The sequence below is a fragment of the Plodia interpunctella genome, chromosome 30 (genome assembly GCF_027563975.2).
Source record: "Plodia interpunctella isolate USDA-ARS_2022_Savannah chromosome 30, ilPloInte3.2, whole genome shotgun sequence".
Taxonomy (NCBI): Eukaryota; Metazoa; Arthropoda; class Insecta; order Lepidoptera; family Pyralidae; genus Plodia; species Plodia interpunctella.
In genome coordinates, this window is record NC_071323.1 from 2864043 (window position 1) to 2887491 (window position 23449).

At 37.4% G+C, this 23449-nt stretch overlaps 1 protein-coding gene across 1 annotated transcript in view; it reads left to right on the forward strand.

Moving 5' to 3' along the window:
* Ide (Insulin degrading metalloproteinase) overlaps positions 1-23449 on the forward strand; it is a 29805-nt gene that overhangs the window by 2591 nt on the left and 3765 nt on the right. Inside the window, exons 4-24 of the mRNA XM_053767288.1 lie at positions 343-428; positions 973-1094; positions 1903-2072; positions 3362-3484; positions 5023-5225; positions 6046-6131; positions 6971-7085; positions 8372-8509; positions 9612-9733; positions 10195-10279; positions 11086-11214; positions 12632-12714; positions 13440-13584; positions 14113-14268; positions 14794-14869; positions 17921-18047; positions 18991-19061; positions 19703-19860; positions 20325-20459; positions 21149-21277; positions 22867-22947. Of these exons, the coding sequence (XP_053623263.1) occupies positions 343-428; positions 973-1094; positions 1903-2072; positions 3362-3484; positions 5023-5225; positions 6046-6131; positions 6971-7085; positions 8372-8509; positions 9612-9733; positions 10195-10279; positions 11086-11214; positions 12632-12714; positions 13440-13584; positions 14113-14268; positions 14794-14869; positions 17921-18047; positions 18991-19061; positions 19703-19860; positions 20325-20459; positions 21149-21277; positions 22867-22947 (2540 nt within the window). The remainder of the gene's footprint in view (positions 1-342; positions 429-972; positions 1095-1902; positions 2073-3361; positions 3485-5022; positions 5226-6045; positions 6132-6970; positions 7086-8371; positions 8510-9611; positions 9734-10194; positions 10280-11085; positions 11215-12631; positions 12715-13439; positions 13585-14112; positions 14269-14793; positions 14870-17920; positions 18048-18990; positions 19062-19702; positions 19861-20324; positions 20460-21148; positions 21278-22866; positions 22948-23449) is intronic.

Genomic DNA, 23449 nt, shown 5'->3' on the forward strand with positions numbered 1-23449 from the left:
ACTTTGGGGCTAGCTCTATCTGTCTGATTTGTCCATTATCTGACTTTGGGGCTAGCTCTATCTGTCTGATTTGTCCATTATCTGACTTTGGGGCTAGCTCTGATTTGTCCATTATCTGACTTTGGGGCTAGCTCTATCTGTCTGATTTGTCCATTATCTGACTTTGGGGCTAGCTCTGATTTGTCCATTATCTGACTTTGGGGCTAGCTCTATCTGTCCGATTTGTCCATTATCTGACTTTGGGGCTAGCTCTATCTGTCTGATTTGTCCATTATCTGATTTTGGGGCTAACTCTATTTGGGTGATCAGTCCACATATATATTTTTTTTAATTATTTGGCAGGTTACCTCAGCGACCCTGACGAACTGCCAGGCCTCGCCCATTTTTGTGAGCACATGCTTTTTATGGGCACCAAAAAGTACCCAGAAGTAAGTCTTTTTACTCTTAATCGGCCCTTAAAATGTCATGTTTTGATCTGTTTTATGGTTTATTTTTCATTATGACTCGCGCGTTCATTGGTTCATTATCGCGCTCTACTCCGCATCGTGCTAAAATCCCGCTTCTTCCTATATAATGTTCAACATTTGCATCTCTCTCTCTCTGCATCTGTGACTGTGAGGCCGCGAAGTCTCAAAAAACAAATCTTACAATTTTGAAGATTCGGCTGTGATTTTACGACCGGCCGCCTACCTTACGTCAACCCTCTTTAGGCACCTTATTGTTGCATATCAGCTGCCATGGCTGTGTCTATTAGTCGCCTCGTACGACATCCATGGGAAGATATAATAGGACCACCTATTCTAGGGCGGAACCACACGCCCCAAAGTCCTTTAAGCAGTGTTGGTCTTCATCCGTTGGCTTACCACTAAAAATGTGTTGAAAAACGTTACATACATACTCGGCTTCATTATCGCGTTCCACTCTGCGTCGGGCCAAAATCTCGCCTCGTATTAACAATGTTTTTTTTTTCAGGAGAACGAATACAACAAATTTCTCTCTGAACACGGTGGGACGTCAAACGCGTCCACGTCGTCAGACCACACTATGTATTATTTTGACGTTTTGCCAGCGCATATGGAAGGGGCCTTAGACATGTAAGTTTTTAAATACTTTTAAACTTCCGCGTCGCATAATTGTATATTAAAACAGTCTGGAAAATAAAAAAAAGTGTGTGCGCATTTAATATTTATCGTTGTGTATATAAGTATATATGTAAGTTTTTATAACTACATACCTACTAATATTATAAATGCGAAAGTAAGTTTGTTTGTTTGTTTCGTCTTCACGCTCTATCTGCTCAACCGATCTTCTTGAAATTTTGCATACATGTAGTTTGAAGTATGGAGAAGGACATAGGGTACCGCAAAAATAATTGCTTCCTTGGGATATCATGCGGGAGAGGCCACAGACAAAAGGTAGTTGACAATATTTCTATTAATATTATAAATGCGAAATTTTGTGCGGATGTATGTATGTTTGTTACTCTTTCACGCGAAATCTACTGGGCGGATTGTTATGAAATTTGGTACACGGGTAGAATATAATCTCGAATAACATACATAGGGTACTTTTTGTCCCGAAATTCCCACGGGAGCGATGCCCCGTGGCGTGGCTAGTTATAAGTAAAATATGATTTTGATCATAGTAAACACTATTGTAAATTAGAGGCTAAGCCTGTGTGGCGACATCTACCACGCCACAGATATAAAAAGCCGACCAAATGCAATGAATAACAAGCCACACAAGTGATCCACGACTCTGCGGATAGATGGCGCTACGGTCGACTCACTATAGAAAGCTGACAAGCCTAGACCGCGCAGACAGTGCGTTTTCGATTGGAAGCATAAAAATTGTCGTAATATTTTTTTTTACCAAGCAGCCGATTTGTCTGTCCGTATGTAGATTCGCACAGTTCTTCATAGCGCCGCTGTTCACGGAGTCGGCGACGGGCCGCGAACTGAGCGCGGTGGACTCTGAACACTCGAAGAATGCCGCCTCGGACACGTGGCGGCTTGACCAGCTCAACAAGAGCTGTGCCGACGCCAAACATCCTTATCACAAGTTTGGAACTGGTCAGTTTTGAAAAAAAAAAGTTTAAAAAAATATATTTTTGTTTTTTTTTTTTTTATTTCGTGTTAGAAGTGACGTTTAGTGGAAAAAAACGTTAACACTACGGCAACGCACTTGTCTAAAAGTAGGAAAAATATGTTTTTTTGTTTTTTTTTATTTTTTTTTTGTAATTAGTCTTAAAAGTGACATAGGGAAAAAAATTGAACACTAAGGTAACACGCTTGTCTAAAAGTACGAAAAACATTTTTTTTCGTACTGTTAAACAAAACAAAATCTTTTTTTCCAAAAAAAGATTTTGTATTCGTCTCTTTTTCTATAACACTCACTTGTTTCACACTACGAAAAGAAGAGATATTATTTTTGTAGTGATTTTTTTATATTTCCTTGAGTTTTGAAACTGTTTAGTAAAGAAATAAATTTAGTATGTATAGTACAATGAGCTCATTATGCAGCTAAAAGCTCACGAGTCTCGGCTCCGTCTACCCCGTAAGGTATAAAGACGTGTATGTATCAAATACACTTCAAGGTTTCGGCGTCGGACACACAGCGGCTAGACCAGCTCAACAAGGTGACTTTAAAAAAAAAAATATTTTTTCTTTTTTTTTGTAGTTTTAGAAAGAAAAAGTCATTGAAAAAAAGTTAAGACTTTTTTTTTGTCTAGTATTTTTTAAATTTCTTCTGGGATAAAGTGTACTATGTTAATAGGCAGGTGTGTATACAAAAAGCACTCGAAATGAAGTACGATTCACAACTAGTGTGTTCGCGGCCCTCGACTGTCGTCTCGGGCTTCAACATATTTGGAATTGTTGACTTTCATTTCTCGGTGTGCAATGTACACAAAAAATCAAATCATTTGTTCAGAAATTAGGCCATCACAGGCACTTTTTCACTTTATATTCTAAATTAAATTATATTTACCAAAGCTACAAACTACTAGCATTTCGGAACGACCACTGCTGAGAAGAAATGCCGAAAGAAACTTGGTGATGGTGTTAGGGTTCAAAACAAGTGTGGTTATGTGCAAGTTTGTATTGCGACTGATTTGTATGAATAAAAATCGTAGTTTAAATAGGCGTATGAGTATATCGCTATAACTGTGTGCATATTTTACGCTATAGGACAGTTTTAGTTACAACAAAACTCATTCGAACAGCGTTGGTCCCTATCATGCCAGAAGGGGTTACCATTTAAAAAAAATATAAATTTATGTATAATTTTTTATCGGTAATACCTAGTCTAGCCATAGATATTGTAAAAAAGAAAAAATATATAAAGGTATTATTTATTGCAGGCAACAGGGAAACATTGGACACTATACCAAAGTCAAAAGGTATAGACGTGAGAAAGGCGCTTTTAGAGTTCCACCAGAAATGGTATTCTTCTAACATCATGACCCTCGTCGTGCTCGGCAAAGGTGGGAGTCATTCGTTCATTCATTCGAATCATTCATTCATTTGAACCATTCGTTTTCACTTGCTTCCTGTGAAGGAAAACATCGTGAGGAAACCTGTACTCTGGTTGACTAATTAAGTTCACTAGTGCGTATGGGGTTACTTGTCACTGGACGCGGTAAGGTAGTCTAATCATGTCAGATGCCTTTAGGTCACTTGAATAAAATCTGACACCAGTTTTAGCTGTAAACACACCCGAAAGGAAAGATTTTTCTAACTGTATTTATTATTTTAAACCATTCAATCAGCTCACGATCAAACATTCCTTTATTCTTTAAAATCATTCATTCATTCGAACAATTCTTCTTATCGAGTGTATTATTGCTAACATTGATGTCAGATTTTATTCAAGTCGCCTAAAGGCATCTACTACATATTGATTCCAACCAATCGTAATAGGCAAACTTTATAATGAATTAGGAATTTTCACCTGATTGCAAATAAAAGGTGTGTTGTGTATTTATGTACAGTCTATCAATAAAGTGATTAAAATGTGGACGCTGTCTCCTGTCGGCTGGCAATACTGTGTGTTTATCAATCAATCTGTACCGTTCTATTTGGTATTGCAATGACAGAAAAATGAAGTTCGTTTAAAATCAATTTTCTTAACTTTCTTGGCAGACTGTGATATGCTTTATTACCTCGTTTCATACAAACGACTAGACCGATTTTAAGGTATAATATATCGTTAGAATTGTCTTAACTGCTCAAATGTCCAATAGGTGAAGTTAAATAAAAATATATATATTTACGGACAAATTACACAGATTGAGCTAGCCCCAAAATAAATTCGAAACCTGTGTTATGGGATACTAACTCAACGATACTATATTTTATAACATATTCGTATATAGATAAACATCCAAGACCCGGGCCAATCAGAAAAAGATCATTTTCCATGTTGAGCTGACTGGGAATCGAACCCGGGACCTCCAGTGTAGCAGTCCGGCGTGATTACCGTTAAGCTACAGAGGTCGTTAAAACAAACCAAGATGGCTGTGTGATATATTAATGGGTGGTTCTCAGAGGGTTTCGACCGCTGCGGCCGCGCTGTTATTACGATCCATCAACATTTCTTGAGGAATGAAAGAATTTCCTAAAATCAATCTATACTAGTTGTTCGCGAACTTAGACTTTACAAAATCGTGATTATTTCTAAAACGAAACTGAACCGATTTTGATGCCCCACGAACTTAAAAATTCAATTTGCATATCCTAAACACCTTTTAAATTTGGCTAATCTACGAAACTACCGAACCGATTTCAAAAATTCTTTTACCATTAGAAAGGTACATTATCCAAGATTGCTATAGACAATATATTTTATGCAACATGTAGGATTAATTATATTAAAGTCACGATGGAAAAACTAATTCTTGACTTGTTTTTTTTAAAATTTGCATTATTGCAACGACAGCGCGGGCGCAACGGTTGAAACGCTCGGAGAAACACAATTAATTTACGATTTGTAATGCCTTGCTTTGAACACTTCTCCCACTAGAATCCCTAGACGAATTGGAGAACATTGTAGTACCACTGTTCTCCGCGGTGGAGGACCGCTCAGTGAGCGCCCCCGCGTGGCCGCAGCACCCGTTCCCCCCGCCCCTGCGCCGCAAGAAGGCCTACTGTCTCCCGGTGAAGGACCTCAGGTCTCTGTCCATAGACTTCCCGGTGCCCGACACCCGTCAGCATTATAAGAGCGGGGTGAGTTGCTGGCGCGTTGTTGGTACGGCGGTTATGGACGGTTTTTGATGATGAGACATTTTGCGAAAGTGTCATTTTGCGAAAAAAATATTTATGAAAGATACATTTTCCGAAAGAGTCATTTTGCGTAAAGAGTCATTTTGCAAAAAGAGACATTGTGCGTAAGATATATTTTGAGACTAATTTTGCTAAAAATGATACTTTGCGAAAAAGTAATTTGCCATAAAGAGTGATTTTGCGAAGCGAGTCGAAGGTTGGGACGCTTTAAAGATGAGACATTTTGCGAAATGGGACGTATTGCGTTGAGAGATATTTTGCGAATGAGATATTTTGTGAAAGGGTCATTTTGCGAAAGTGTCATTAAGCGAAAAAGACATATTTGAAAGATACATTTTCCGCCAGAGTAATTTTCCGAATGAGACATTTTGTGAAAAGGTAATTTTGCGAAGAGAGACATTTAGCGAAGAAAGTCCTTTTGTAAAAGTGACATTTTACGAAAAGGTCATATTTCGAAAGAGACATTTTCATTATATATACATATTTTGATTTCATTAATAAAACTAGATAATACAATACTCGTAAATGCGCAAGTAATTATTATTGAAAGTTAAGTATGTGTTTGGTACTCTACTACTAGTACATGGATATAATATAACCTGGAATAACACATAAGGTACTTTTTATCCCGAAATTCCCACGAGAGCGAAGCTCTGAGGCGCAAACATAGCTTTTTATTATTTAGGCTTTATATATGTATTATTTAATGTACCTGTTTTACAGAAATTAATTGATTTATATAAATAATTAATTTTGTTTACAGCCGGGACATTATCTGTCTAATCTGTTGGGACACGAGGGCGCTGGAAGCTTGCTGTCAGAGTTAAAGGCGAGGGGCTGGTGTAACAGGTTTGTGTTGTATATAAAAATAGTTTTCGCCCGCGTTACTTTCCCGCGGGAACAGTTATTTTCCCGAGATGAAAGGTATCCTATGTCCTTCTCCACACTTTAAACTACATGTGTGCAAAATTTCATGAAGATTGGTCGAGTAGATAGAGCGTGAAGAGGTAACAAACAAATTTACTTTCGCATTTACAATACTAGTTGTTCGCCGTGAACTAAGACCTCGCGAACACAATAAATTTTGACGAAATTGTGAATATTTCAAAAACGACAACCTATTTTGCTGGCCGACTACGAGCTTCAAAATTCTATCGATAGATCCTTCATACTTCAAAATCAAACCAATGGTTCGACAGTTATCGCGTTACAAACATACATACAAAAAATGTATTTTTGCCCCAAGTTGATTTGTAGACCACGCTCGCTTCGCTCGCGCGAACAATTAAGTGTATTTTCTAATTTATTCAGGGTTACTGGTGTCAAACGCAAAACCTCCTAAAGACTAATCGGGTACATCAAAACAAGCAACTTTTTGTCTACGACTTTTCGGGTGGTTTTTTTTTACAATACAATCTAATTTGCGATTCCACAAATGTTCACTGTATGCAATAGCCGAGCAACACGAGGCAGTACAGTAGCGTTATGTATCGGAATCTAACATAGAGTTAACGTTTTATAGAAACGACATTAAAACTAAAAAAAAAAGGAAAATTTTGTGTTTATTACGTTCAGACAAAAGTCGTGGAACAAAATATGTTAGTCTCTATGTACCTTATGCGCCTTTGGAAGGTTATGCGTTAGACACCAGTAACTTTGTGTGTGAATATTATCTATGTCCCGAACAGTCTAGTGGGGGGCACTCGGATTGGAGCCAGAGGTTTCGGCTTCTTCGGAGTGCAAGTGGACCTCACTGAGGACGGGGTGGAGCACATTGATGACATTATCACTTTGGTGTTTCAGGTCAGTTCAAAAAGCACCTCATGTCTTTATTAACTGATAAATGTTATTATACTTTAAATGATTACTTTAATGATAGACTCGGATAGAATTTAGGGCTAGTATACATTATAATTCTTTTTTTGTTTTGTATTTGTAGTGGATAGCATGCTCCTCTTTATTTATTTATATTTGCATACCTATATTCGGTAAAACATGTAGGTTTAATTCATTTTGACATCAATTTGTCTATTTGTACTCATGTTTTTGGCAAATAAATGTTCTCTCTCTCTCTCTCTCTCTTTCTTTCTCTCTTTCACTGGTCAATAGCTTGGGTCAATAGCTTGTCGGGGTTTTTTATCATGGGTTATATTAAATAGGCACTAGGCAGTAGGTAGCAAAGTAAGTTTATTGTAAAACTTAAGGTTAGACCCTTATTGGGTCTGTTTTTATTAATTTTTATTTAATGTTTACAAATTTATCACGGCCACCCTCTTGCCTCGCTAGCTTGATCGTAATGTTTTCGCGTCAAAGTGTTCGAGCGGATTTAGAATTTTAAAATTTATGACAGTAGATCCAAATGTGCCAGCGCAGGCGAAATGCATCGAAAGAGATTCCAAACAAAGCGTAGCTGCGTTACAAGCTAACGTGGCTGTCTCAGAATAAGTTCAAATGTATTTAGCGCTCAACTAGATGTTGCCCGGGACTTCGCTCCCGCGGGAATTTTGAGATAAAATATAGCCTATAGCAATCTTGGATAATGTACCTTTCTAATGGTGAAAGAATTTTTGAAATCGGTTCGCTAGTTTCGGAGATTATCCGCCTCAAAACATACAAACTCGCAAAGCTTACCTCTTTATAGTATAGATAGTGTTGAAGAAGAATGAATGTATGGCAATTTATCGTGTGTTATAATTTTTATCGAAGTATTATTTAATAGCGGCTTCGCCCGCGTAAATGCCCTCGGGAACAATTTTTCTTCATATTAAAATGGTATTGGGATAGTTGAAATAAAATATCCATAGCGCATTTAAAATACACACAGCGCCATCTAGTGTTTTATTGTGCAAAGTTTGTTTTATTGGCATTCAGCGCCACCTGTAAAAGGAAACAGGTTTTTCGCAAATCCCACGTGAACAGTAGTATTTTTCGGGATGAAAAATACCCCATGTCATTCTCCGTACTCTTAAATAAATATATGCGAAATTTCACGACGATTGGTTCAGTAGATAACGCGCGAAGAGGTAACAAACAAACTTACTTTCGCCTTTACAATATTAGTTGGGATTAACTTAATATTTTATTTACAGTACATAGCAATGTTACGCAAGGAGGGGCCACAGAGGTGGGTGTGGGAGGAACAAAAAGACCTTATGGCCATGGAGTTTAGGTTCAAAGACGCACAGGACCCTAGGAACCTAGTCACGGGTCACGTGCATCTATTACAGGTGAGTTTACACGCCCGTTTCAAAATATTACTCCTGGCGTGTAGCATTTTTCAGCGAACTAGTCCGAATTTTGTATGCCTTTTGTACAGTCGAGCTGCCCGAATTCATTGCAAACTCACCTTTATTACAGGACATGCACAATTCGGTGCTCAACTTGAAATGCGGTCGACTGTACAGTTCTTTTTTTATTGATTTATTATTGTTGATATCAATGATCCACGATTTCAATGTGTAAAATGAATAGTAGTTTGTAGCTCTTTCTCGTCAATTTTTATATTTATAGTTATTTCTCACAATAACTATAAATATAAAAATTGACGAGAAAAAGTGCCTGTGAAGGTCTAATTTCTGAATAAATGATTCTTATATTGATTCTATTTAATACCCTCATTTTATTTTACGTGACGTTTAATTTTAAAAAACGTATCGTGTTTTGTACAGTCGACCGCATGTCAAGCTACGCGAATTCATTGCAAACTCACCTTTATCACCACCGCATAGAGCCATGCAGGATAACTGACTTGACTTGTGGTCGACTGTACACTGTATTTTTTGGTTTTGTAACTAGCCGTGTATCTCTTATTTTCACTTGAATAATGCTCTTGAAGCAGAGGTGGTGTAATGGTTAAGACGCCCGCCTGTGGATCGAAAGGTCCCAGGTTCGAATCCTACTCGTGCCACATGAGTTTGTATACCAATCTGACTCATGTATAGTAGTTTTCATCGTCCACCACTTGCTTCCGGTGAAGGAGAACATCGTGAGGAAACCTCCACACTGGTTGATTCTTATTAATTTGTGTGTTAAATGGAGAAGGCAATGGCAAACCACTCCATTAATAATGCCAAGAGAGCTGTTGTGTGTGTTCCACGTAATGACCACGACCCTCAGCCATGAGGAATACGACTATGTAAAAGATTTGTATTTTTGTTTGTAATGGATAAATTTAAAGACTACTGGGACCGATTTTGATGAAATTTGGCACAGATATAGGCGAAACCTTCAGACTTAGAGTGACTTAGGGTACTTTTTATTATGGTTTTGCCCGAGCGAAGCCGGGGCGAGCGTCTAGTTATGATATAAACACATATGTATTCCTTTCAGGAATTCCCTATGGAAGACGTATTAAGTGCATATTACATAATGACAGAATGGCGACCCGACTTGATCGAGGAATTGCTGGCGTTGCTTACCCCGGAGAACGTTCGAGTGGGCGTCGTGGCCAAGTGAGTGATATATCAAAACTGACATTTTAAATTAATGTCAGTTATTACATGAGGACCATAATCTAATATTATAAATGCGAAAGTAAGTTTGTTTGTTACCTCTTCATGCTCTATCTACTCAACCAATCTTCTTGAAATTTTGCATACATATAGTTTAAGGTATGGAGAAGGACATAGGGTACCTTTCATCCTAGAAAAAATATTGTTCGCGTGGGAAATTTGCGCGGGCGAAGGGTAAAAGCTACGGGTAAAAGCTAGTAATATTATAAACGCGAAAATTTGTAAGGATTTGTGTATGTATATTAAATCTTTCTCGCAAAATCTACTGGACCGATTGTTATGAAATTTGGTACACGGTTAGAATATGACCTGGAATAACACAGGGTACTTTTTATTCCGAAATTCCCACGGGAGCGAAGACCCGGGACGTAGCTAGTTTATCTTAATTTAATATGTTTCAGGTGTTTCGAGAAGATATGCACGCAAACAGAACAGTGGTACGGCACAAAATATCTCCTGGAAGATATAGAGACATCAAAAATAAAGGTGAGCTAAAATAATTATGAGCAACTCGTCCCATTCGCAACGTTATTACATGTCCCGTTTGCAAGTTGTCCCGTTTGCCCTGTTTGCCCTGACCTCAACTCGTCCCATTCTTAACTCGTCCTATTTGCAACTGTTCTCGACATCATTTTGTCCCATTCGCAATTGGTCTCATTCACATCTTGTCCCATTCGCATCTTGTCCCATTCGCATCTTGTCCCATTCTCAACTCGTCACATTTGAAACTCGTCTCATTCTCAACTCGTCCCATTTGAAACTCGTCTCATTCTCAACTTGTCCCATTCGCATTTCGTCCCATTTGTAATGTCTCATTCTCAACTCGTCCCATACGCAACTCGTTCCAGCCACATAGATATATGAGAATTCCTCTCCCATCCAGTTTATTTTCGTGATCCTTCTCCAACACCATATCTCATGAAGAAAAACATCGTGAGGAAACCTGAATACCTGCCACGAAACATACAAACACGTTACTAACGCTCATACTCATCTAACGCATGAGCGTTAGTAACGTGTTTGTTTTGTCTCCAATAGTTATTTAGTACGATAACTGAAATAAGTAAATATTATTATAAATTTATCTATCATCCTTCTTGGTACTATTAATAATATTGTGTTCACCTTTAATATTATTTTAAGTTTTTGTCACGTAACCTGTTGGTGTACCTAATTGTAAATAAATAAATAAATCTGTCTCTTTTTCCCATATCGTGTAAAACAAAGACAGAACTGGTAGACTCCCGTTAATTTTCGATTTGTCTCGAATTGAATTGTTATCATGTTACCAGGAATGGCAATCGGTGACACTTTGCCCGCAACTGCGTCTGCCGCAACCCAACGAATTCATCCCGTCTCGTCTCCAACTGGAGACTGAGGAGGACAGCACTACAGACTCTGCCAACCCGATCATTATTAAGGTACTGACAATATAAATATAAAAAATATATTAGGACAAATCACACAGATTGAGCCAGCCCCAAAGTAAGTTCGAGACTTGTGTTACGGTATACTAACTCAACGATACTATATTTTATAACAAATACATATATAGATAAACGTCCAAGACCCGGGCCAATCAGAAAAAGATCATTTTCCATCATGACCCGACCGGGGATCGAACCCGGGACCTCTCGGTTCAGTGGCAAGAACCTTACCACTGCGCCACCGAGGTCGTCAATCAATATAAGTGAATGAATGAATGATTCAAAAAACTAACACGTCTACGAATCAATATTGATATTCAGGGTTACTGGTATCAAACGCAAAACCTCCTAAAGACTACTCGGGTACATCAAAACAAGCAACTTTTATTCTACGACTTTTCGTGATTCGTAGAAAAAAATTCAATCTAATTTGCGATCCCACACATGTTCACTGTATGCAATAGCCGAGCGACACGAGACAGTACACTAGCGTTATGTAGCGGAATCGAACATAGAGTTAACGTTTTATAGAAACGACATTAAAACTAAAAAAAAGAATATTTTTGTATTTATTACGTTTAGACAAAAGTCGTAGAACAAAAGATGTTAGTCTCTATGTACCTTATGCGCCTTTGGAAGGTTATGCGTTAGACACCAGTAATCCTGTATAATACTAATTATACAATACTAGTGGCCCGTCCCGGCTTCGCTCGGGTAAAAACATAATAAAATTATACCCATAAACCTTATTCAGAAAACACTGGTGAAAAGCGCACGAAAATCCGTACAGTAGTTTTTGAGTTTATCGCGAACAGACAGACAGACGCGGTAGAGAACTTTGTTTTATAATATGTACTTAAGGATACTATCTGTCGGTGTAAAATCCGTAAGTTTTGAAGTTTATCGCGTTCATACAGACAAACAGACGCGACAGGTGGGCTTCTTTTTATAATACGTATGTAGTTAATAGTTCTTTATTGCTTTTATTTGGTGTACATTAGGTCGTATTGTAAGTAACATTTTAAGTGCACAAATGAGCCTTGGAAGGGAGTTGCAATTTAATTATTGTTATATAATAAACCTCTGGTCCCCTCTGGTTTCCACATCCAAAGGCTGGTGGCGGGTCACCAGCCAATGGCAGTACTACCGAGGGGACCGTCCACCAGGCCCAGAGCACCCACCAAAGTCTCTGGGCCTTGGGTTCCTCTTGGTTCACCGGGGTGGCTGGTTGTGTCAGACCAGCCACCCCCGGTTACTAAGCCCCACCATCGCGACAAGATGGGAACCCGTCGGGGGAATATGGTGGGTACCTGAGCCAACAATATGCAGGCCGGTTACTGGCTGTGCCAATCCGTTACGCTTTTGCAGGTTTCATGACAGAGCATATTGAATATTTACAATGATATTTCAGGATACGCCAATGATGAGGTTGTGGTTCAAACGTGACGGCGAGTTTCATCTGCCTAAAGCTGTTATGACCTTCGATTTAGTGAGGTAAGCCGTTGTGGTAGTCTCCCAACTAATATCATAAATGCGAAAGTAAGTTTGTTTGTTGTTAGCGACCTCGGTGGCGCAGTGGTAAAGTGCTTGCCTCTGAACCGAGAGGACCCGGGTTCGATACGCAGAATTCTGGAGGCACAAAGCCTTAACAGCTGACAGGCAACAATAGCATTCCCAAAGGGTGTTCACGTCAGGCGGGCGGCCGGCTGTAAAGTCACAGCCAAATCTTCCACATTTAATGACCATTTTTTTATTACGCTAACCCTGGGGTTTGGGGCGTCACAGCTCCGAATGAAACCAGGGGAACACACGAGAGAGAGAGAGAGAATGACGATAATAAAACCTTGTGTCGAAAATTATATCTTTGTAAAAAATAAAATAAAAACTAGTTCGCCGCGAACGTAGACCTCGCGAACAAAATAAATCTTTACAAAATTGTGAATATTTCAAAAACGGCTCAGTCGATTTTGTTGCCCACGAACTTAAAAATTATATTGGCGGATCGTAGGATACCTTTTAAATTTCATGAAAATCGTACCAACGGTTCGAACGTTATCGCGTTACAAACATACATACTAAAAAAAGTACATCTTTTGCCCCTAGTTGAATTGTAGACCACGCTCGCATCGCTCGGTCAAACATCAGTACTGAATTTATGTCACAATGAATCTATAAGAATTTAAATATAATACCCCCACCCCCCCCTAACCCCCCTACAGTCCCTTAGCGTACGCGGAACCGCTGTCGTGCAGTTTAACGTCAGTATGGGTGCTCCTACTGAGGGACTCTCTGCAGCAGTTCGCGTACGCGGCGGAGCTCGCGGGCTTGCGGTGGAGCGTCGGCAACGCCAAATACGGACTCAGTGTGAGTTTTTCTATTGCTATTTATTTAACAATTTATATACAGGGTTACTGCTACCATCTCACTATCGTAAAGACTACTCGGGTACATCAAAACAAGCAAATTTTATTCTACGACTTTTCGTAATTCTATCTCTAAATCTAAATCTGCGATTCTACACATGTTCACTGTATGCAATAGCCGAGCGACACGAGACAGTACAGTAGCGTTATGTAGCGGAATCGAACATAGAGGTAACGTTTTATAGAAACGACATTAAAACTAAAAAAAGGAATATTTTTGTATTTATTACGTTTAGACAAAAGTCGTAGAACAAAAGATGTTAGTCTCTATGTACCTTATGCGCCTTTGGGACCCTGTATACAGAAGCGGTGGCATGGTAATTATTCTTACTAATATTATAAATGTGTTTTAATAGCAAGTTTGTTTGTGAACAATACATACATACATACATACACCCTCATAAACTTTCGCATTTATAATTATAATATTAGCAGAATCAGACACGACACAAGCTTATATCTGTTTCAGATTATAATCGAAGGTTACGATGACAAACAACACGTGTTATTAGACAAAATAATACACCACATAGTGAACTTTAAAGCCGACCCACAAAGGTTTGAGATTATGAAGGAGAACCACGTGAGGGCCATCAAAAACTTTCAAGCCGAACAGCCTTATCAGGTATATTAAAAACTCTCTACAGAATTTCCCACGTAGATTTCCCAAATTTCCCCTTGCAGTATTCCCGAAATTCCCATGTAGATATCGCTAATTGGCATTTCCACGGGGATACTTATGTTTGATTCTCATAATTTCTATAAGGTGAGCGTTGCTTGTGTGTCACCCCTGGTGTTGCAAGCGTTCATAGGCTGCGGTGACCACTTACCATCAGATGGGCCGAACGCCTATTTGCTGCTTCACTACACACAAAGTTGGCTCCCGCTGTCTGTCTGCCCCTATGTATGCTAAAGATCTATCTTTAAAACCACGCAACGAATTTTGATGCGGGTATTTTTAATGGTATATCACTATTTTAGTATAATTCTATTGCTAGTAGTTTGTAGCTTTGGTAAATATTATCACATTTAACATATAACGTGAAAAAGTGCCTGTGAAGGCCTAATTTCTGGATTAAATGATTTCGTTTATTCAGAAATTTTTTGATTGATTTTAATTCCCGAAATTCCCATGGGAATTTTTTCACAGCATGCGGTCTACCAGCAAGCGCTGGTGCTATCTGATGTGGTTTGGACGAGATGTCAACTTTTAGAAGCGGCCGAAAGTAAGAAATATCATGTTTTTTCTTTGTTTTTTTATTTTTTTTTATTATTATTTAACTTCGTCGTTTTTCACAGCTATAAAAGCTGGTATAGGGATACTAACTATCACGAGCATAAGCCAAGTGAACTAGTAGATAACTATTGGGGATCCAAGATGATGTCTACGGCTTCATCACCCTGCATGGCTTTTCCAAATATTTACTCTGCATATGTTCAAAATTGCAGCTATTTGCATACTGATATAAATATTTGGAGGAAGGTCTAACAATTTTAGACTGGTAAGTGTTTGCGAATGACTCCGGTTGAGTATTGGACTATTGAGAGAGATTATCATCCTTTAAATCTGTATATTTATTTATTATTTTTCAGTTATGGCTTTGGCAATGTTGTGTGTATTTGGGACTGCTATATCTATTATATAAACTATTTTGTTTAATTTATATTTTAGCACTATATCCGGTCTGTTATAGTGTATAGTTTTATCAGGATCATAGTACATTTTGTTATTATTATTTTCTAAGACTGGTTCTGGTGTGTATTGATAGAGATAAGGCGTAGATTTTTCGTTAATAAGTTTATGTTTCATGGCAAGTTTTTGGTGAATTGTATTTGCTATTTGATTGTGTCCACGAGTGTAGTCAGTCTGAATGAGGTTTCAACGATTTCTGCACGCCATTGTGTTTTAATTTCTATTGCTAAATCAGTATATTTGGTCAACTTATCTGTATACGTGGAGCTGAGGTTGTGGGTGTTAGGGACGGCTGTATCAATCAGATAAACTGTTTTGTTTCGTTTGTCGTGTAATGTTATGTCTGGTCTATTACGGTGAATAGTTTTGTCTGTTATTATAGTTCTATCCCAATACAATTTATAGTTGGGGGAATCCAAAACAGTTTGAGGTGAATATTTGCGCCATTTTATCCTTTTATTAAATCATATTTACTTGCGAGTTCCAAATCAATATAAAAGCTTAAATTTAAATCTATTTAAAAAGCACCTCAAGTCTTTATTAAGTGATAAATGTTATTATACTTTAAATGATTTCTTTAATGATAGACTCGGATAGAATTTAGTGTTAGTATACATTATAATTCTTTTTCTGTTTTGGATTTGTAGTGGATAGCATGCTCCTCTTGATTTATTTATATACCTATATTCGGTAAAACGTGTAGGTTTAATTCATTTTGACATCAATTTGTCTATTTGTACTAATGTTTTTGGCAAATAAATGTTTTCTTTCATTCTTGCGAGATACTGGTGAATAACGGCCGCAACCTGGTCGTGTCGGTGTTTATAATCCGTTTGTGTTATTGATCTACACGCTTTCCGGACTACTGTGGCAATGACGGCAGTTATCATTTTGGGTGTCTTAAATTATGTGCTTCCTATAGTTTTTAGTATCTACGATTTGGTCTTGTACAGCCAACATAAAACCCACCGTCTCTGGGAACAACTCTCCTCGCTTGAGCCAGGCGTTTGACGCAGCCTTGTCAACATTAGGCTTCATCATATCGAGGCGATGTCGGCAATGCAGAGATTTTTGGGTCCAATTATCTATTTTGTGTTGTGTTGTGGTGATTATTTCCTCGAGACGAGTCTTTCAAATTAAGGGGTGTCAGTCTGTTGTCAGCTTGTATAATTGACGTTATTAAAGGTGACGTTTGTGTATTGTGATATTATTATTATTAAATAGCTGATAAAGTATCTGTCACAACATTACAAGAATAAGAATATTTATTTGTGAGACATAGGTATCTACCTATGTCTCACAAATAAATATTCTTAAACATTAAAAATACAGTTGAAATAAATTAGTAGGTAGTATCACTATGCTCTGTCTTTAAAGACTTACAAATATTGTTAATTATCATTTAACGTGCATCAGTCAAATTTATTTTAAACATTTGTCATTTATAAATTCATCAATTCAGGGAAGAGAAGTCAAGCGTTAACTGAAGGTTTTCAAATTTTCATTTTTTAAATCCCGCGGCAATTTGTTATATAACTTTGGCGCCACACAGATAAAACTATTTCTTTTCATTGCTGTTCTACAAATAGGTGCACGAAGTCTGTCTGCCCCATCTTTGGGTATTTTTCCTAGTATTTATAGATGCTAGTTTCGGAAATAGGGACTCATTTGATTTTACAAAACTAGCTAATTCTAATATATATAGTGATGGTAAAGTAAGAATGCTAAATTTCCTAAAGCTATCCTGGCAACTATCTGTACTTTTTAAATTCATTATTGATACATCATATTGATCATACAGAGTGATTATTTTAAAGTCAGATACTGAAACTGATTTTTGTTAAAATTGTAATGAAAGAGCGGCCGCAGCGGTAGAAACGCTCTGAACACAAACAAATATACAACGGATCTCTCCCAGTCAACCGGTGATAGTTCGATAGGATTTATTGTTACGTTGTAAACTGATAAAAATAATATAATATTATAATATAATATATTAGGACAAATCACACAGATTGAGCCAGCCCCAAAGTCAGTTCGAGACTTGTGTTATGGGATACTAACTCAACGATACTATATTTTATAACAAATACATATATATATATAAACATTCAAGACCCGGGCCAATCAGAAAAAGATCATTTTCCATCATGACCCGACCGGGGATCGAACCCGGGAGCTCTCGGTTCAGAGGCAAGCACTTTACCACTGCGCCATCGAGGTCGTCAATGGAATCAATTAACGACGTAATAATATTAAGTCAAATGGTAATAAGAAGTAATTAACCGAGCGATCGAGGTCTACAAGTATGTATGTATGTATGTTTGTTTGTTTGTTTGTTTGTTTGTTTGTTTGTTTGTTTGTTTGTTTGTTTGTTTGTTTGTAACGCGATAACTTTCGAACCGTTGGTCTGATTTTGATGAAATTTAAAAGCTATATAAAGGAACTGTCAATAGTTTTTTTTTCAACAAATATAACATCAAAATAGGTTAAGTCGTTTTTGAAATATTTACAATTTTGTAAGAACACATCAAAAATTTATTGTGTTCGCGAGGTCTAAGTTCGCAATTTAATTTTGATTCAGGTATGACGGTGCAGCAGTTGGATGCATTCGCGTCGGCTGTGATGCGCCGGGTCCATATCGAGGGGATGATGTATGGCAACATCACAAGGGAAAGGGCGCTGAAGATAGCAGATAGTGTGGAGAGCAAGTTAGTAATTATTGAAAATATACAATTAACTAGATGTTGCCCGGGGCTTCGCTCCCGTGGGAATTTTAAGATAGAATATAGCCTATGGCAATCTTGGATAATGTACCTTTCTAGTGGAAGAATTTTTGAAATCGGTTCGGTAGTCTCGGAGATTTACCCGCCTCAAACATACAAACTCACAAACGCTTACCTCTTTATAATAATAGTATAGATAAATGACAAAAAAGTAATAATTTATATTAGCTCTAAATTATATCTGTAACTATCATTAAAGAAATCATTTAAAGTATATTTATCACACACATTTATCAGTTAATAAAGACTTGATGTGCTTTGTAAATAGATTTTAACTTGCAATAAAAAATCTGAATCAAAACAAAATCAAATCATTTATTCAGAAATTAGGCCTTCACAAGCACTTTTTCACGTCATTTTCTAAATTAAATTATATTTACCAAAGCTACAAACTACTAGCATTTCGGAACGACCACTGCTGAGAAGAAATGTCGAAAGAAACTCATTCAAACAGTGTTGGTCCCTATTATGCCATAAGGGCTTACCATTCTTTAAATATAAATTTATGTATAATTTTTTATCAGTAATAAACAATGTAAGCACACAATAAAGTACATGGTCAAAAGGTATACTGAAACATATTATGATTGTGATCAAGTGCTGATGAAAGGAAAATATATATACCTATATATATGTATAATTAACGAAACAAAAAAAAAACTTTTAATAAAAGATCGAGCTGACCAGTTCCCCCGGCAGCACCCGTTCACGAGTTGACGCGTGAGTCAGCCATCGCGAAGCTCGACCACAGTACAGGGAACCTCCCGACCCGATCCACAATTATCCAATATCAATAATTACTCACTTTTAAAATGGATTTGTTATACATATAACACGTAAACTTAATTGGTTTATTTTTCCTTTGCAGAATACCAAAAGACGCGTCGCCTCTACTAACACAACAGCTGTTGCTTCATAGAGAAGTGGAGATTGAAAAGGGTAAATATATCATTATGTCCCTATGTCCTTCTCCACACTTCAAACTACATGTATGCAAAATTTCAAGAAGATCGGTTGAGCAGATAGAGCGTGAAGAGGTAACAAACAAACTTACTTTCGCATTATTCTGTTTGACCCGGATCTTGGATGTTTATCTATATATGTATTTGTTATAAAATATAGTATCGTTGAGTTAGTATCCCATAACACAAGTCTCGAACTTACTTTGGGGCTAGCTCAATCTGTGTGATTTGTCCTGATATATTTATCCATATTAATATAATAAAGAGAAAATATTTGTATTTTTGTTTATAATGAATAAACTCAAAACTACTGGACCGATTTTGATGATATTTGACACAGTTTTACCCGAGCAAATCCGGGGCGATCCGCTAGTATTTATATATTTTACAACATATTTGCTCGTAAAGGGTCACTTACTTCACCAAAATTGTACGAGTATTATATCTCATTACGCACTTGGGCGTGTTTTCCGCGTTTTGTTTAATTCCTATTCAAATATGTTATAAAACGTCATATGACATATGTGCGCTTTGGAAATTACAGCCTCTGCTTTCTTGTTGCCCTCGCCTACGGCTCGGGCTAGCATAATCGCCTATGTATGTGCTATTACAACACAGGTACATGGTACCTGCGAGAAGCCAAGAACAGTGTACACAAGTCGTCGTGCGCGTCACTGTACTACAGCTGCGGACAGCGGACGTCGAGGCTCAATGTTGTGTTGGAGCTTCTGGCGCAGATACTGAGCGAGCCCTGCTTCAATACTCTGAGGACTAAGGTGAGATAGCAAGAGGAGTGAGTGAGATGGAATATCTGTATATATGCATCTACCAAATTTCATCAAAATCGGTTGTCATTTCTGTATATATATATATACTAATATTATAAATGCGAAAGGTGCAAAGGGGCGGAGGCGCAGGGTCTTTGAACGGCGGTCTTGTACTGTATGTATACAAAATTTCATTAAAATCGGTCTAGCTGTTTAGCCGTGAAAGCGGCACAAACAAACTTTCACCCCCCATTATAGTCGTTTGGGGGTTGATTTTTTGAAAAAAAAGTAACCAGTGTTTAAACGGAGTTCTTGTACTGTATACATACCAAATTTCATTAAAATCGGTCCAGCGGTTCAGCCGCGAAAGCGGCACAGACAGACAGGCCGACTTTCATGTTTATATAATATCATGAGTCAATATCAGTTGGGATCGGAATACAATGAAATAAGAAAGGACACGTTTGCAACAGGAACAACTGGGCTACATCGTGTTCAGCGGAGTTCGGCGCTCCGGCGCCGCGCACGGGCTGCGCGTGCTCGTGCAGAGCCTGCGCCATCCGCGCGCGCTCGAGCACAGGGTCGAGCTCTTCCTCGACGGATGCGAGGTGATACGGACTGACATTTTGCGAATATGTCATTTTGCGAATATGTCATTTTGAGAATATGTCATTTTGCGAATATGTCATTTTGAGAATATGCCATTTTGCGAATATGTCATTTTGCGAACATGTCATTTTGCGAATATGTCATTTTGCGTAATTGGCTGAAATAATCACGATGACGTTGGAGAGAGACATCAAGAAATATGGCATTCTGCGACCACGACATTTTGCGAAAGTGACTGAAATTGTCACGGTGACATTGAGAGAGAGAGAGATATATATATATAAGTAATTATGACATTTTGAGAACATGACATTTGGCGAAAGTGACCCAATTACTCACAATGACATTGTGAGACATGAGTTTGACGTTCTGCGACAATGATATTTTTCAAAGGTTCCCTTGAAAGATGACATTATGCGAAAATCACATATTACTAAAGTTACACTGTGCAAAAAACACGTTCGTTACGTAAATATGAGTGAATTGTACTCAATAACATTTCGAATTCAAATATTTAATAAATACAAATAAACAAAAATATTAGGAAAAATCACACAGATTGAGCTGGCCCCAAAGTAAGTTCGAGACTTGTGTTATGGGATACTGACTCAACGATACTATATTCTATAACAAATACAAATCCACATTTATTATTTACAGTATAAATAAATTACTAATTTCCACACAGGAGTTATTAACCAACATGTCGGAGGAGGAGTTCCTGAAGCACAGAGCGGCTTTGGCCGCCCAGAGACTGGAAAAACCTAAACGCATGTCCAGTCGGGCGTCGCAGCTGTGGGGGGAAATATCCGCACAGGTAATCCTTACATATTATAGAGCGATTCTAGTCCAAGGCCAATTTATTTTAATATTTCGTGTGGCAACACTACCTCAACTGTCAGTCGCTGTCAATCCTTAACCTCCAAGCTTGTTTATTTTGTTGAAACACGTCTTAACGAAATGGCGAAACGAAAACTATTAAAACTTGTGTTCGACGGTTGTTATTCACCGTGATTAATTACTATTATAATATAAAAAGTGCTTCAGTAATTTACTTAAACGAAACAAAACGACTTTTGGATGAAATTGTGTCAAAATCAAATCAAAATCAAATCATTTATTCAGAAATTAGGCCTTCACAGGCACTTTTTCACGTCATATTCTAAATTAAATGATGTTTACCAAAGCTACAAACTACTAGCATTTCGGAACGACCACTGCTGAGAAGAAATGCCGAAAGAAACTCATTCAAACAGTGTTGGTCCCTATCATGCCAGAAGGGCTTACCATTTTTAAATATAAATTTATGTATAATTTTTCATCAGTAATATAACAATGTGTAAGCACACAATAAAGTACATGGTCAAAAGGTATACTGAAACATATTATCATATTATGTCAGTGAGCGGTAAGTAGATATAATAATTCTTGATCGTCGTTCTATTTTTAATAAGAAAATATGAGAAACTGTTATTAATTTCATAAGAATTGATCCTTATCTCTATCTGTTTAGTTACTTTTCCAATAACTAATTCGTTTAATTAAACACGAAGTGTCAAAATTGTTTTTCAGAGTATGTCTAGGGTTTTCATCTACGGGATTTTTAAATTTTCCGCTTTTTGCTTGGGACAAGACTCGCTTGACAGACTCTAAAACTAAGTTTTCCGCCGCGTCTGTCCGTCTGTCTCTCCGGCGATTAACTCAAAAATACTAGCGCACGGATTTTCGGACGAGGTTTTCACCAAATTACAGGATTACTGGTATCAAACGCATAAATATCTAAAGACTACTTGGGTACATCAAAACAAGCTTTGATATGTTTGATTTAAATAAATAAATAAATATATTAGGACAAATCACACAGATTGAGCTAGACCCAAATTATAGATATATTTATACAACATTTTATATATTATTCGAAAAAAGAAACAATAATGGTAAACCCTTCACACTGTTCAAATGAGTTTCTTTCGACATTTCTTCTCAGCACTGGTCGGTCCGAAATGCCAGTAGTTTGTAGCTTGCGAGGAAGGCAGTCGCAATATCGCCGCGCGCGAGCAAATTGTTATTTCTGCGTCGGGATTGATCATGTCATAATTACTATTTATTATAAATGATAAATAATAGTGGTTTATAGTAAATTTGTATTTTTGTTTGTATTAAATAAGCTCAAAAACTACTGGCCCGATTTTGATGAAATTTGGCACGAGCGAAACCGGGGCGAGCCGCTAGTATGTATATAAAAAGTAGAATTAAAAGAAGGCGCTGTCTCCTGTCGTCTGGCAACACTGGGTGTTCATCAACCAATCTTGACCTTTCTATATGGTATTGCAACATAAAATAAAAAATCTTTAAAAAAATCAAGTTTTCTTCTTTTTATATATTAAATATATTTTGTTTTCTCAGGTATATAACTTCGAAAGGGCTAGGGTCGAAGTGGAACAACTAAACACAGTGTCCAAAAGTGAACTGCTGGATTTCTTCATGGTGAGTTTTTACACGATTTCCCCAAAAAAAGAAAGTGTTATGTATTTAGGGTTCACGTTTTTATATAAACTCCGTTCTTACTTACAAGTCTTGTAAACCATCTTACTATCTCTTTCACTCCAACAAGTAACCCTGGATGTTTATCTATATATGTATATGTTGTAGAATATAGTATCGTTGAGTTAGTATCCCGTAACACAAGTTTCGAACTTACTTTCGGGCTAGCTCAATCTGAGTGATATGTATATATATATTTATTTATTAAACCCTACATAATAACTATAATAATTTAACCCTATATAGACCACCGCCACGTCCGTCTGTCAGTCCGTCCGCGGTCTAACTCAAAAACTATTAATACTATTCGTAATTGTGAGATACTTGTAGATATTGAACTATTAATGCGACCTACGGTGCTTGAAATAGGGCTCTAGGCAATTGAATTACAAGCTACCATGGTTAAAACATATAAACCCTAACTAATCAAATTCAAATTCAAAAT